This window comes from Pecten maximus, chromosome 4 (genome assembly GCF_902652985.1).
Source record: "Pecten maximus chromosome 4, xPecMax1.1, whole genome shotgun sequence".
NCBI classification, from domain to species: Eukaryota; Metazoa; Mollusca; class Bivalvia; order Pectinida; family Pectinidae; genus Pecten; species Pecten maximus.
The window spans coordinates 28448756-28465661 of record NC_047018.1 but is presented as its reverse complement, the minus strand read 5'-3'; the positions used below and the strand labels follow the sequence as shown (position 1 = coordinate 28465661).

The 16906-nt window shown below is 33.9% G+C and overlaps 1 protein-coding gene across 1 annotated transcript in view; it reads right to left on the bottom strand.

The window, feature by feature from the left end:
- LOC117325719 (nuclear factor 1 X-type-like) overlaps positions 1–16385 on the bottom strand; it is a 170993-nt gene extending 154608 nt beyond the window's left edge. Inside the window, 1 exon segment of the mRNA XM_033882149.1 lies at positions 15671–16385. Coding sequence (XP_033738040.1) covers positions 15671–15754 — 84 coding nt within the window. The 5' untranslated portion in view covers positions 15755–16385.
- Positions 16386–16906: the final 521 nt, after the last annotated feature.

The following is a 16906-nucleotide window of genomic DNA, read 5'->3' as shown; positions in this document are numbered from 1 at the left end:
TAACTATCATAAGTTAGTAATTATACCTAATTTTCGTGGAGATAAAAGTAAATTTAGTTCAATGGAAAGGCCAAATGGCTGATGCACTTTGGAGTCCAGAGCCGGCAAGCGGAGAGATAGGCCGCCGGCGTGGGGTTTTCATATCAAAAAGGCTGTTCGGTTGTCTTTGAAATTTAGACATGTTTATGGGATACACCGGTCATGGTTTTGCATTTTCAGATGAATCTTTTCCTTTCATTTCTACAATTGCAAAAAGAGACGTATCCCCTTATTGATTTAAGTCCGAGCCCACTTGCCTCTGCTCAATTTACTCACATCGTGTTGTCTAGGCCGATCCGCGTACAAAAAGGGATCATATTTCACACGTAAATCTCATGAATCCTCTATAACAATGCATCTCTCATCAGTTCCTTCATACTGTTGGTTTTTGTCAGTAGTAAGTCCTGGAAACCTTCAATCTTGATTTGACAATTAATGATATTTATTTGATAATTTTACGAAATCATATTGACGCAACATTTCAAGTTATATTTACTCTATTTTATTCTATGCTGTTGCTACAAATACAAAAAGACAGTTTTAAACCAGTCATGCCATTAGTCATGAATGCTTTTCCTGTTTTCCCAAATCAAACTAACCAAGCTTTCCTCACAGTCCCGTCTCGTAGCCCCTGTAGCAGTATAACTTTACGTTTGCTCCAAATATTTTGGGTTGTCGCGCCGGGCTTCTGCTGCAATTAATCCCATGCATATAAAAGTATAACTCACACTCGTTTTCTTTTGATTGACATTTGAAACTAACTTGTCGCTCGTGTCATCTGCAAGCACGTGCGCTGTTGACATAATATATGACACGCACGCGCCGAAATAATTAGTTTCAAAAGGCAGAGGTTCAAGCTAAATGGCGAATTCTCCTGGGCTGGGAAATCCCTTTATACTTGAAGTGTTTTGATAATGTTTTGTCTAAGTAGTATATACAGGCGGTACAGAAACTATGCGGTGGTTTTTCAGATGTTCGGTATTACCTCTCTCATAGCAACACAACCACAAATATGTGTCTTGTATTATATATATACCCTTACTGTACATTATACTGGAAGTAGGTATTATTTCCTAACTATAACATGGGCCCCCTACCCGTAACACATTATACTGTAAGTAGGTATTATTATCTTAGTAAAACATGGGCTCCCTACCCTTAACACATTATACTGTACATTATACTGTAAGTAAGTATCATATACTAAGTATAACATGACCCCCTACCCGTAACACATTATACTGTACATTATACTGTACAGGTGGTCGTTCTACACTTTATGACAGCGATTGGATTATTACAATTTTGTTTTCATTGATCATATATAAAGTAAGATGCTGTTTCAACAGGACAGCAGACAAACAAGATACAGAGGTTTATTTCTCAGTTGTACACCCTAGTACTACCACATCACCAGGGCTAATAAGATCTTCATTCACTTTAAAACAAGACCAGCTTATAACAGAAACTACAACAATGTGACCAATCGTCACAGTTACAGCAGTAATGTTCTTCTCCAACACGAGACAGCTTTTTAGTGGTCATCGTTAGGGTACTTACTGAGGTCATGGGGTCAGACATGTTTACATAATCTGTTCATGTATATTGTGCCACTAATTCCCTAATGTGTTATTGTAGCTTTCTGATATAGCCGTTAATGCATTTTCTAACTAACTGTTTTACTCCACAGACCGGCTGTACTGTGTCCGGTAACGCGTTGGCGGGAACCGTCTGGAGGGTATGGGGTAAGATAAACAATGCCCGTTCATCTCCATGATCACCACACCGCCATTGTTTGCCCCCAGCTAACGTCTGCATGCACTCATCTGCATTTTACATCAAATTGATGAACTACGGTAAGAGTAACCACGGTCTACATAGCGAGCATACCTTTCCTCTTGACGAACCAAAGGATGACCTTCACCGATAGGTTGTCTATTTTGGGAAAAATATAACAACCACAGATTATATGAGTTTAAGTGTGAGGGCATGTATTGGGTCTCAATTTGATCATAAATAAATGTGTCCGATTTATTGGTTGTATTGGATATTTATTTTGATCTATTGATGGAGAAGAAAATATTTCCAATTATGCTAATTTAATTATTCCATAGGACGAATCTGCCTTAAGGTAGAGTCTAGGTCGGTGTAATTATGATTAATTAAGTCAAATGCGTCAAAACTGGTAGGTGTAGTTGTGATTTGTCCTCCATTCCTTGATAGAGTCAACTCATCAAACATATCCCAGTAAAGATCTTTAGTTTATCTATGTAAGAATCACAGAGATTATCTTGATAAAAAGGCTCCGGCATCTTCTGAAATTCGACAGGAGTAGTTCCACAGACGGCCGGAGACACACATCAAAAGACTAGTTTATTTGATTGCAATAATTCCAACATTAATAATTCATATCAATCAGTTAAGTAACTCATCGAATGATTACCTTCAATCCGTTTGCTAATTGATAAAGTAAGAAATGTTTGTGACCACCGACATTAAACGTTTTTCTGCATTCTAAAACACATGTACACGTGCATGCTTGAGATTGTAAGTAATGATTTCCATTTCGAACCGCATGGATTTGGCAAATTTAGAAATAAATCCTTCAGAACTAATCATACATCTACATTGACTACTACACAATTAACTTACTTGGTCTGATTAAATAATAATCAGCAAAATATATTATATAATAGCTTGACATATCAAATCCTTTCTGCCACGTGTCGGAATTATTCCTGGTGATTCTATTGATAAAAATTACCATTTTATACGTAGGAATATTATTTCTACGTTTTAAAATGTAAGAGAAATTAGAAATATGTCTCGAAAACAAGGGTTTTCTTCAAAATAATTTCAGACGTAAAGTGATTAAAACAGAAGTCCCTAATATATCGTAGTTTTAATCATTACGCTAGATTGATTAGAATTTGAATAACACAGTAAAACACATCTATATTACATATGTTATAAGGTAGCTTCTCTAACATATTACACGGCTCCGTCCTACGTTACTGAGAGGTACTTGTAACAAAAGGGAAAATAAATGTCATGTCAGGGAGCCTGGCGTATCTTTATTTTCTAGCTCTTTGGAACACAAGTACATTTCAGCCTGCGAAGGTTTTGATTGGTCCTGTCATGTTTTCACCTGAGTAACGTTGAACAGTAGGCACAGTTTCAGTACCGGTGTCAGCTTTAATTTAACAATTAGTATTTGTTATCTCGGTACAAGGTGACGGCCTCCTTAACTCACCAACGTTAATTTATGTTACTGTAGTTCGAACAAGTACAGTTAAGATACAACATAGTTAAGTTAAAAAACAAATGATTACGTCTTTGTGAGTTCATATTTTTATATATATATAATATATATAAACACTAACGCCTTGCCTTAGATTGTCAATTACTATTTTTGTATATACACATGAAAACTAAATCTGATGTATTTTTGAGTATCAACTGGAACACACAGAACTCTGGTTATGAAGAAATGGTAAGGTATAGTGTAGATAGTTCCTAGTACCACACCACAGGACACTAAATCATCTTTACCTTGAGATAATCATGCTCGTCTGAAATATTCCTAAATTTTAATATCGTGAATGTTTAATACGAAACGAAAGATATAATGATCTTTTACATTTCAATATCAGTTTCTAATTGTGAATCATTTAAATATGTCTAAAGCACCTTCTGATGTTTCCACGGAAATAATCAAAGGTTTACAAATTAAAACATTTTTTTTTTGCATTATGAAAATATAATTGCAGTAAGAAAGGAATGTTGTAAAGTACCACCGTGCAGATTTAGATGAAATAAAAGGATTTAATATTATGTTCGTCGTGGTCATCAAATTGAAAAAGTAAAAAAGAAGAAGTGGAAGAAGAAAAAAGAAAGATACAAAAAATAAACTCAATATATAAATCGATTCTTACAGCTATTAGTTCGTACTATACCGATACAGCTATTAGTTCTTACTATACCGATATATCTATTAGTTCTTACTATACCGATATATCTATTAGTTCGTACTTTACCGATATATCTATTAGTTCTTACTATACCGATATATCTATTAGTTCTTACTATACCGATATATCTATTAGTTCTTACTATACCGATATATCTATTAGTTCTTACTATACCGATATATCTATTAGTTCGTACTTTACCGATACAGCTATTAGTTCTTACTATACCGATACAGCTATTAGTTCTTACTATACCGATATATCTATTAGTTCGTACTTTACCGATACAGCTATTAGTTCTTACTATACCGATACAGCTATAAGTTCTTACTATACCGATACAGCTATTAGTTCTTACTTTACCGATACAGCTATTAGTTCTTACTATACCGATATATCTATTAGTTCGTACTTTACCGATACAGCTATTAGTTCTTACTATACCGATACAGCTATTAGTTCTTACTATACCGATATATCTATTAGTTCTTACTATACCGATATATCTATTAGTTCTTACTATACCGATATATCTATTAGATCTTACTATACCGATATATCTATTAGTTCTTACTATACCGATACAGCTATTAGTTCTTACTTTACCGATACAGCTATTAGTTCTTACTATACCGATATATCTATTAGTTCTTACTATACCGATATATCTATTAGTTCTTACTATACCGATACAGCTATTAGTTCTTACTATACCGATATATCTATTAGTTCTTACTATACTGATATATCTATTAGTTCTTACTATACCGATACAGCTATTAGTTCTTACTATACTGATATATCTATTAGTTCTTACTATACCGATACAGCTATTAGTTCTTACTATACCGATATATCTATTAGTTCTTACTATACCGATATATATCTATTAGTTCTTACTATACCGATATATCTATTAGTTCTTACTATACCGATATATCTATTAGTTCTTACTATACCGATATATCTATTAGATCTTACTATACCGATATATCTATTAGTTCTTACTATACTGATAGAGCTATTAGTTCTTACTATACCGATACAGCTATTAGTTCTTACTTTACCGATATATCTATTAGTTCTTACTATACCGATATATCTATTAGTTCTTACTATACTTATACAGCTATTTTTCCAAACTTATTAGCGTCACTTTCCGCTTTATTTTCATGTATCATTTTCCGTACCTTTTAACAGAACATTACAAACATCTAGATTGAATTAACTGATTTTCATTTCAGTTCTTTTTGTTTTTGTTTTTTGTTTTTTTTGTTTTTGTTTTATTTGACGGAAGCATCAGGACAACGACTTATGATAATATACTATACGCTTGCACTTCCGAGCACCTAACTTTGGCCCCCGGTGCCGGATTCCGCAATGATTTTATCTGGCTTTCCTTTCTTTTCCATTTTTGTTTGATGACATTGTCAATTATATTTCCGGGTTTTTTTTCCAAGATGGTAAGAGTTAAACAATAACGCTGTAGAAAATGAATAAAATTAAGTTTGAAATTGTTAACGAAAGTAACTGCTAAATATTCACTTAGAGGCATCAACTTGGAATGATTGACGCCCTTTTGATATAATAACTACTGGGAGTGGAATCGTGTAGAATATTCTCCGAGCATGGAGTCTGGTATTCCGAAGAATCATTGCTTAGTTATTTTTCTATCTATGACACCTGGAAGTAAAAATCCGAAGAAAGGCTGCAACTCTGCTTGGGTACGGCAGGTGAAGCAAATTAACGTCAAACACGATTGAAATAGACAACAGTGGAGAGGGCTTGAGATTAATTAGTCTGCTAAATCAAATCGTTGTTTCCTTGAAAGGTTATAGGAAAAGGTGATGGTCTCCTTAGACCGTTATCGACAATGGATATATCATAATTCAGTGCATGAATTTATATGGGTTTTTTCGCCAGAAAACAGCGTCCCTAATTTCATTAGATAATACATTAAATATGTAACTGTAACGGTGTCAATGATGTTTTGTCTCTACAACTATAATCAAAGTCAAGATCACTAGATTCCATTTCATAAACCATCTTCTTCGATCATTACATACAATGAAACTAACAGGGATTAGATAATTAGTTATGATAAGCGCGATGATTCAATTTCTTTATTGTGTGAACTTTCCTTTTCTTTATAGTAGCATCCTTGCTTCTTTAGTATACGGTAATAACATGTGATACTCGATTTAAAATATATCGGGTCATTTGTATTACGACATAGGATTTAGAGAGACATATAGGCATATAAAGACTCAAAGGAAGATCTAAGGTCAACTTATCCCGTCATGAAACATTCTATTTTTCTTGTTCGATAGTAAGAAAACAGCGTGCTCGATGCTTGTAAGCAGTCTAGCGATTTTACTGAAAATTTAAATAAGAAGACCAGTAATTAATTAGCATAGTGAATATCGTCGAGGAAACAGGAGACGCTTACCTTTGGGGATCATCTGGTTAGTAATTGTATATTTTCTAATACTACTTTGTCAAGTTTAAGTTCTGACTACAGTTTTGTTCCCCCTTGCTTAGTGTATGACAATTATTGTTATTTTATCGACGTTTACTACCAAGGTAAGTATTTAAAGAACATGGCATTACTCGAATTTTATATTGATTTACATGACGGAAGAACATGACATTACCCAGATTTTATATTGGTTTTACGTGACAGGAGAACATGACATTGCTCGGATTTTGTATTGATTTATATGACAGGAAAACATGACATTACTCAGATTTCTTTTTTGATTTACACCATGGGAGAGGATGACATTACTCTGATTTCATTTTGATTTACATAATAAGAGAACATGGCAATACTCGGATTTTATATCGATTTATATGAAGGGTGTCGCCGAGGAAAGACGCGTGTACTTACATTTTAGTCTTCTTTCCTTGTCTGCTTTCAATAGTCATTATGTTCACCATTTGTGTTATATTGGTCAACACATCTATGTTATCTTGTCCTAAAGATGGAAATGTACATTTTCTCTTGTTGTTACGATATCAATGAACACATTATCTTGTTGTTACGATATCAATGAACACATTATCTTGTTGTTACGATATCAATGAACACATTATCTTGTTGTTACGATATCAATGAACACATTATCTTGTTGTTTAGATGTTTATGTACATATTCTCTTGTTGTTAGATGTTTATGTACATATTCTCTTGTTGTTAAGATATAAACTTATACATGAACACATTCTCTTGTTGTTAAGATCGAAATATACATATTATCTCGTTGCTAAGATAGAAATGAACATATTCTCTTGCTGTTAAGATCGAAATATACATATTATCTCGTTGCTAAGATAGAAATGAACATATTCTCTTGCTGTTAAGATAGAAATGAACATATTCGCTACAATGTAGACGGATTAATGTATGGCTACCATTCTAGAAAACCTCATTTCACAGGAGTCTTTGCAATTTACTGATTTGTCGTTTTTGCTGCCTTGATAAATAACGTACTTTGCTCAAAAGATGTCCATGCGAAATAAGTACGTGTACAGAAATTGTGTATATATATTTATTTCGATTTTCGATAACATCAACATTCAGTTAACGAAATCGCGATTTTTAATATCACGTCATCGCATATCTTTTACCGTTATGACTAACTAGGACATAATTATTTCCAAACATGAATTCCATTTTTTTCAGACGTCTTCATTACATCCATGACATATAATACAGACAATAAAACGGTTCTTTATAGATATTTGACCGTAGTTATTAAATTGAAATTATTAAGATATAACAATTTCATATAAAAGTGGCAGAAAATAAATCATTTTTATTTCAATGAGTCATCAATTTGGCAAAGATGTTAGTCTTCAATGTGGGTTAGGATGCCTTTTTTCTAGGACGTTGTAAGATTTCGTCTGCTGTACTTTATACGTATTTTTTGTAATGTAGACGAAGACCATCTGTTTACGAATCACTCTTGTGGTTTTATTGATAAATAGGATAATCTGCGCTAGGCCAGCGAGTCAATCGGTCACGTGATCGTTTTTCTGACCTCCTCTACGTCAAATTGTTCTAATTGCCGCAAGTCAAAGACCATTACCAAAAGACAACATTCCCAGTGTGGCTGCAAATGAATCGTAGAGAATGATCTTTGCGAAGGCCATTTTCGTGCAGGTGCTTTTCGTAATGAGAAAGATTGAGTTATGTTTGATATGCCTGTTTCCGTTCGGGTTTCACAAACACCATATGAAAACTCCGAAAGCCCCCAAAAAGCCTTTGGTGCCTTCTACAAATGAGGCTATGTTTGCCAGGTGTCCATATCATAGTTATGTCATTTTCATGCAACACGTTCCCTTCAAATACTTCTGCGAAAGATTACGATTCTCTTTCTGGTCCATGTGGAATTATAACAAATCGTTCTGGCTTTGCTCATGACAAGACCATCTGCTTTTAAAAAACACTCATGTTAAGGTAAAACTTTGCTCTGGTCAGCATGTTATATGTTTCTCTCAACATTAATGTCAAACATTGTTCTACCGTAGTATTGTGTTGAAAGGGAAGATTAATACAGGAACAAGTGGCCTTATGTAACCTAGAAAGTATATATTGCAGAGTCGAAAATCTGTTTCGCCCAGATTAATGTCCATATGTTCCTGCCATTTGATACTGTTCATTCAGCTTACACGTATGGTTTTATAGCAAAACACATCAATTTTATCATGTTCTACATGTCATAATCTAAAACGATGAATTAAACATAGATATCGTTTTTCTTGGTTTATTTTGTTCTGTTCTGATACAAAAAAAAAGTCATAATGGCATTAACACCCACTGATATTACTTATAATGATTAATACATATATTTTTCCATGGATTAAAACATCAATATTTTGAATGAGTGCTGTCCAATATGAAGACCGTGTACGGAAATTATAAAGAAAATTATTTTTATACTTGTTTGGACTATCTAACCTCGATCTCAATAAAGACATCTTAATTTAGTTCCTAAATCAATGTTTTTTCCCCTTTTAGATTCTTTTTTCACACGCATGTGCGTCTTTTTTTATTTAGAACAACCATCGTAAATTGCTCAAATGATGAATTAAGAATTTTTCTATATTCGACTTTCTAAATATATTTTTTTTCTGCCAAAGTTACCAGTAAAATATGTAGCCAGACACCTGTAGGACGAATTAATGCATTAAAAATAGATTAAGAGGTTAATTTTACAAAGTAAGACCCATTCAAATTATATAACCGTCAAACAGGTACCAGATGGTATCTATTAAAAGTACGCTAAAAGTGAGGAGGATTTTCATGTGGCGTGCCCGTCTCAGAACAGTTTTACTTATCGCAACAATGAATCGAACGATAAAATGTTGGATAAAACTGTGTTTAAGGTGAAGGCCTGTTCTGGTATTAAAATATTTTATGTGACATTAACATCCCATGTCAAAGTGTTAATAGGACCATATCGTGAATATCAAAACGGTATATCTTCAATTATAGTTTTATAAATCGGGGAACTTCCATGGTATCTAGTAAACAATAGAAGTTATTCATACTAATAGGCAGTAAAGGAGTTAAAAACTGATAACGTTAATACACTTATTTTTGAATACATGTTAAATACCTTAAGAGATGATTAATAATGTTTTGAAAAATGGGGAAGTGATTTTCTGATTTTTTCAAAGTAGGCAAAACAATTCCAGCACATGGCACGGGGACGTTACATAATACATCATTTTTTCATGCATTCGTGCTCTGCATTTGTCTAGCGGCGTTTTCTACCAAAATGAAAACCACCTGTTGAAGTCGCGGTACCAGGATTCAGATGTTCCAGACTTCGTTTTCCTTCGTATAATAAACGCGACCAAGGAGGAAGTTTACTTGTGTGTGTTTTGCTCTATAGTCACGGTCACAAACACATCAATGTCAGCAAAATTAATTTTATAAATCAAAAGTCTTCATTTTTATTTTACAAACGTGAAGATACCCGCGGAGTTTTGTAAGGGTGTTGCTTGTACTTAGTAAATATTACATAACCTTTTACATTTGTGAATCATTGTCATTTCGAGATTTTACGCTCAGCCGTATCTATGTAAATAAACACGTGCTGAAAATACTATTAACATTCAGCTTCGACCTACCTCATAGCTTAAACATTGCAATCTATGCGACATGATCTGTGAGTTAAAATGAATGCCAACCCGGGGCGATATAAAAGTAATAAGAAATATCTTCCCTAAAGTAGTACTTGCACTCGGAATCAAATCTAATCTTACTCTTCCTGTTGTCTATAGGCAATAACGAAAGCATCTCTATAAATATACATAGACATCGTTTCATCCTTGTGTAAGGGACGAACGGAGCAAAACCGGCGGATAAGGACTAATCTTTTTCAATATAACGGCTTAATCGTCCCAAAACGTGGTCGGTACGCGCGGAGTTCGGGTTAGGATGTAAAATCACCAAACTGTCTGTTACAGATAGAACTCTGATTAAGTAAGCGTTTGTAGTTTTTATGTAGAGATACGCTCGGTTCAGAGATACAGGTAAAATACCTAGTTTAAAAAAACTCCGCTCAAAAGAAAAACAAGAGGTTATCACAGTATTATCGACATGTGAAAGAGAAAAACCGGAGGAACAGGTTATCGAAAGTTTTCACCATGAAACTACCAGGTTCATGATTTCGTTTGAAGACCATTTTACAAGGATGCTATTGTGTTGCTGATGGCACGGAAACCTTGATAATATGTGTCAGTTTTCACACCTCAAAGACCATCAGTGTGCCTCGAGATCAGGTGAGATACTGAGACCGTACAGCGGTATACAAAGGATCAATCTTATACTAAAACGGATCTGTTGTACAGTTTACCTTACATAAATTTAGATAATTAAGATTTGAATGAATCTTATTTACAATTTATCCATAATTAAGCGCATAATTCGTATTATTGATAAACATGGTAATATATCGACAAAAATATTATTAAATAAATCTAATTGAAATATTTCACGTTTCATATTTAGAGGTATCAATATGCACCAGATGAAATATTGTATATACCCTGTTGTGTTTGCTATAGCTATATACTTATGACTGTCTACTGATATAATGATTTCATTCATGTATATAACAATGTAATTATCTTACACAATAGTGTACTGTCTTAGTATCCAGGAAATTCATTTTATGTTGACATCAAAGACACTGTCTTGAATCCAAGCCAGTAAGATGTTATTATAAATACATTTGATAACTGTTATACCATTGACGCTGGGTTGGAGTGATGATACTATTCACTACACAATGAGGGACATGAAACAAGGACCATTCTTACAGTCCTACAACTCCTAGTGGTACTAATAGATATATTCCAGGTCTCAACACTTCAGGTATAATTTCTTTACCATGTATTTGTACCACATATTCTCTCTATAAATCTAATGTCAATATAAAATGTAATTTATTTAAAACTGCGATTAGAATAAAAAGCTATGATTGGTATTGATGTTTGCACGTTGGTTTGTAATTACCAATCACTGTGGGCCTGCTGGGCTGCCACTAGTGTAGGCATGGTGTGTAATTTGTCATGAGAGTATGCTAGGATTTCGAACACGTGTAGCCACTTTCTATGTAATGTCAAATTCTCTGGCGTCAGCGGGATCATGTATTGTTAGTTTTACAAAGCACGTGCGATGCACATACGGACTGTCTAGTCGTAAAATTGACTTAGTACTTTGTTCCGGCTGCCTCACTCTGGGACAACGTTAACATAGTGTTTTATAAAGGGTTGTGTTTCTTTGAGCGTCTACATGCATGTTTCTTGTGTAGTTTAATCATTGTGAATAAGTAATATTTAATTTATAACGAGTATACTGTGTTCTGTATCGTCTCCTGTGTCCTACCAGTATTCCATTTAATGTATTCTGAACTCAATGCACGGATTGAACAATTGAAACATTGTATTTAATCAATGCCAATTTGTTATTACATGTATATAAAAACACAATTGAAAAAAATGATAAGAGTTTCTAGAATTATATTGATATTCACCAAATTGCGCGACGTTAACCAAATTGTATCTGTCCTTAAGAACAGTCTATTGTCGGTCTCAAGTGCATACAATTAATGTTTTGCAGAGTTAATTTGGATATGTACCACCATGTTTATTGGTTATGTGATACCAAGTGATATAATTAAAGCCAGTTCTAGAAACATAAAATGAGGTTTTGTCAAATCAAACTTACTTTTACTAATGAAACGACCCAGGACAATGAGGACATTATACAATCATATATATAGATATGGTAATTAAACAGATTTTTAGATTGAAAACAACTTAAAATAACATTTTGTTATACTGTAATTACTGAACGATTTTCAATTTTGAAACATGCATGATTATTTTATATTTACGTATAAGAACATAATTTCCCGAAGTTGAGCATCAAATATCACATACAGATAACGTTGAATCATATGATATACAACGACTTAACGATACAAACAATCAAACAAAAAAGTTTAACATAGGCTGTATATCTACGATGAAATGATTTAGAAATAAAGTGACGTTTTTATTTACCTTCATTTATGAATAAGAAAATGCTGTAACGGAGGATGTCTGTAGGACAGAGTTGTATATTAACACTAGATCCTCCGACCTTACCAAACGGAACTCTCGGATAGAACACACAGCACTTTGATCTTCTCGGCTATTACGGGATAAAAGACAAAAGTTGGCACGAACATTTTGTAGACTTCTTAATTTGAGAATATTTTGGGGTGATGTTCTAATTCTATTCTTAGCTTTGTCTACATTGGATCATATGTATATTTTTGATGTAAACCGATTTTATAATAACATGTTGTTTTACATTTTATTCTGTCTAAGTGATGTGGACATTACAGATGTTGATGTAAAAACTGACGGACTAGAAGCTTGAGCGATGATAATGATCTGGTATTACATTAAAAGTATATACATATATCCAATAAAAAAAATCATGTCTAATGCTTACTTTTAAAATATATTTCCTTTACAATTAAACTGATAATCAAGTTACTAGTGCAAAATGCAAAAAAAAAAAGAATAATAAAGTTATTATCATTATCGTCATAATTTCAAATTTTGTAATCATACAATCATTACAGCCTTTTTTTTTTTTAAATATTATAAATAGATTATTCTACTGATTGTTATTCTTATGTATTTAAAAATGTGAAACATTAATTTTTTTAGTGTTATCATTCTTTTGATTAATAATAGAACACACCTTTAAAGAGAAATAGTTTTTTTCTTAGATATTTCATACAACACGACGGAGAACTCAGTACAAGATAATATATTATCTAATTATCTAATTTTATCTAATTAAAAGACGCGGAGTTGTGTTGTAATTATTTGTCAGTACAAACTATCGAATATTTCTTTTCTACATGTTCAATAATAATAATAATATATTTCAGAATTTGTTTGTAAGCACTTATTACATGTCAGAAAATATCTAAATACTACTAATATGTTCCATTTCTCGTTATGTGTTCAAGCGGATGAAATGAAAATCTTATAACCCACTAACAATCGTAACAGACAAAATCACTACCTTATAGAACGCTCACAAATTTAACAAAATCACTACCTTATAGAACGCTCACAAATTTAACAAAATATCTACCTTATAGAACACTCACAAATTAAAGAAAATATCTACCTTATAGAACGCTCAAAAATTTAACAAAATATCTACCTTATAGAACGCTCACAAATTTAACAAAATATCTATCTTATAGAACGCTCACAAAATTATTAAACAAAACCCCTACCTTATAAATACTCACAAAATTGGCAAACACAATTCCTACCTTATAACACGCTCACAAAATTCCTACCTGGTAGAACGCTCACAAAATTAACACACAAACCATTAATATATCCCCACTGGTTATGCATTATATGCACACTGTGCAGATGATTATCAAAGCTATCAATCCCCATTTCCAAAGGAACGAAATCCCTACTGATCAAATCACTAGAAAACCTAATAAACAAACTCAGTATTGTATAGAACAAAGTTAACACCCCATACTGTAATGAACGAATTCCACAAAGTACAAAATCCTGTACAAACCACTGTACAAAGTTAATAGACAAAATTGCTGATGTTCAGGCCACTGTAAAATGTCAACAAAACCCCCACCGAAATGTAAGAAGATAGACAGTCTCTATTAAATAATTACTTACGATGATCTACCTGAAAGTTTGCTATGGAATATATATATGTTCCTCCAAAATAAACACAGCGAGCGTGTAAATTTACCGTATTCCCTAGGCAGCATCTTTTTTTAAGCAACAACCTGACAGGTTCATACAGCGCGTACATCTGGCTATCGGGGCCTATTGGATTATTACATTGTACGTTTATATTCTCTGATCCATTCTAGATTATTAAGACGACGATTTAGTGCATAACACTTGGTAGACGTGATCATATCGTAAAGGGAGCTACAAACCATGTCACTTACCGAAGGCACAAATCAAAAAAATTAAATCAAAAAGAAATCAGGAGAGAAAACTATTATTTTTAATGACATTATCAGAATATGATTGCCATGTCATTTTCAATAAGTGTTTTCCTTTGATTTATATGGTAATTACACGTTTTATCAACTCCATTACACTGTTGTACCTGTTCCGGAGAAAGCGAGAGCGCGTTCGCACGTGTCTGACTAATTGAATTACGTAATTGTCGAAACAACTGGTATCGATGAATAATGCACAGAAACAACACAACAAGCATTTAATAATTATATCGCCATGGAATACAAATAATCTCATCACGTGTCAATTACAACTTATAAAATAACACTTAGGATGCCCATTAAAAACTGAAAACTATTTCTAACAGAATTATAACTCAAAAGCATTTTTATAAAATACTTATGAAATTGCTAATAAATTGGACTCAGTTTATACATTATGTTAAAAAATACTAAATAACAAAAAATAATAGTGATGTTCACGACAGAAATAAATATTGATAGTGTTCAGTGAAAATTGGTAACTCTGTATTAAAAGACCGTTAAGCACTACATTTTATTCCACATACAACTAATGATAACTACATCTCATACCACATACAACTAATGCTAACTACATTTTATACCACATACAACTAATGATAACTACATTTTAGTCCACATACAACTAAAGATAACCACATTTTAGTCCACATACAACTAAAAATAACTACATATTGTATCAGATACAACTTAAGATAACTACATATTAAAACACATACATCTTAAGATAAGTCTTGTTGTTATTATTCATATTAAAGCAATATTAGCAGTCGTTCAGTTTGTGATTTATTACAGATTTTAATCGACGGTGTCCTATCTGTTTCCTTTCAGCTGTCCCCAATTGTATAACCCACCTGAAAGTTAAAGAATACAGGAAAACGCTCACCTGGGCGACACATCATATCTGTACGAATTAAACTGGTATGATCTACCTGTAGGTAGGTAGTTCATCATAACCTTGGTGTGTCGTAACATAACTTATTCGTTTACGGAAGACACGAATAAATTATGCGCCTAGCTGAGCGTCACACCTGTTTAACTAACATTCACCTGTACAATTGTCATTAATCTGGGTACTTACCGGAGGATAAGCGTCGTAGGGGAGGCACCTATCCGGAGGCCGAATGAACCCCGTATGTGGGTCACGAATGCACATCATAACCATTCAGTAATCATTAAGTCTAACTTGACCACGTGTACAACTCCTCTACTTCTCCTCACTAACCGCTTTATCCAAAACTGTTGTCACATCTTCTGTTTGTAACTGTAACCCGACTGTGTAAAATATTAAAACAGAAACGCTTTGATGATTTATGTTCTATTAAACAAAATCGTAATAATTGTCAATCATGACACCAAACCTTATGATGTAGATAAGACTTAGTAGTTATTATAATACAAAGGATTGTGATGTTTTGTTATATAACACTGAACACGTGCGTCTGGTCCGCTGAGTGTGACTGTGTATATGAAGTACGTGTAATCCACGTGTAACTACTGTATCACTACTACGGTACTATCAACCACTTTACGAGCAGTGTTCACTTCATCTCGACCCACAAGTAAAAATACGAAAGTCTGAGGTACAGATGCTGCGGCGGAGCGAGCGATCAGATCAGCTGATTGATAAAAAAAGGAATCAATTCGTACTCACACACCATCATAATCCATGGCGTTATAGGACCATCATAAAAAACACTACTACAACTACAGCCGTATTGTCAGAACCCCAATGTCTCCGTGATGGGCCTACTCCGCTGCTGTAGTGCAGTGGTTTTGGGGGTTATGACCCGTAATGACGCGCTGTCCCAGGTACGAATGGCGCACTGCCCGGCGTACCATACGGAACCAACACTGAACGTCTGCAGCTGGCGGGAAAACCCGACTGATAAGTCTCCCTACCCCAGTATATATCTAATGTGAGTGTATAGGTGGATGGCCAGGCCAGAAGTGCCTTTCGGATGGGTGGACGCGCGGTCGGGCGGTCGAATCTTTTTCTGTTGATGCACCTGGTACGATACTCCTACCGTCAGTGGTGAGGAGTCCCATTTGATGAGTCCATTACATGCGCACAACCCCCCAGTCTGTGTCTGAGCGTCCTGACACGAGCTGACACGGAATACTAATCACCAAGACAACCAACCACACACTCCCACTCTACCAATCAACGGAATTTTCTGTTAAAACGCGAGATTATTGTTTCTTCTTAACTAGAATCTAAAATCTGCATGTTTGGTTTGAATCACAGTTGTTATATTAATACAAAAAACTGATTTTGAAAATGTTCAAGAGGGAAACTAGACGGACTTGTATCTCT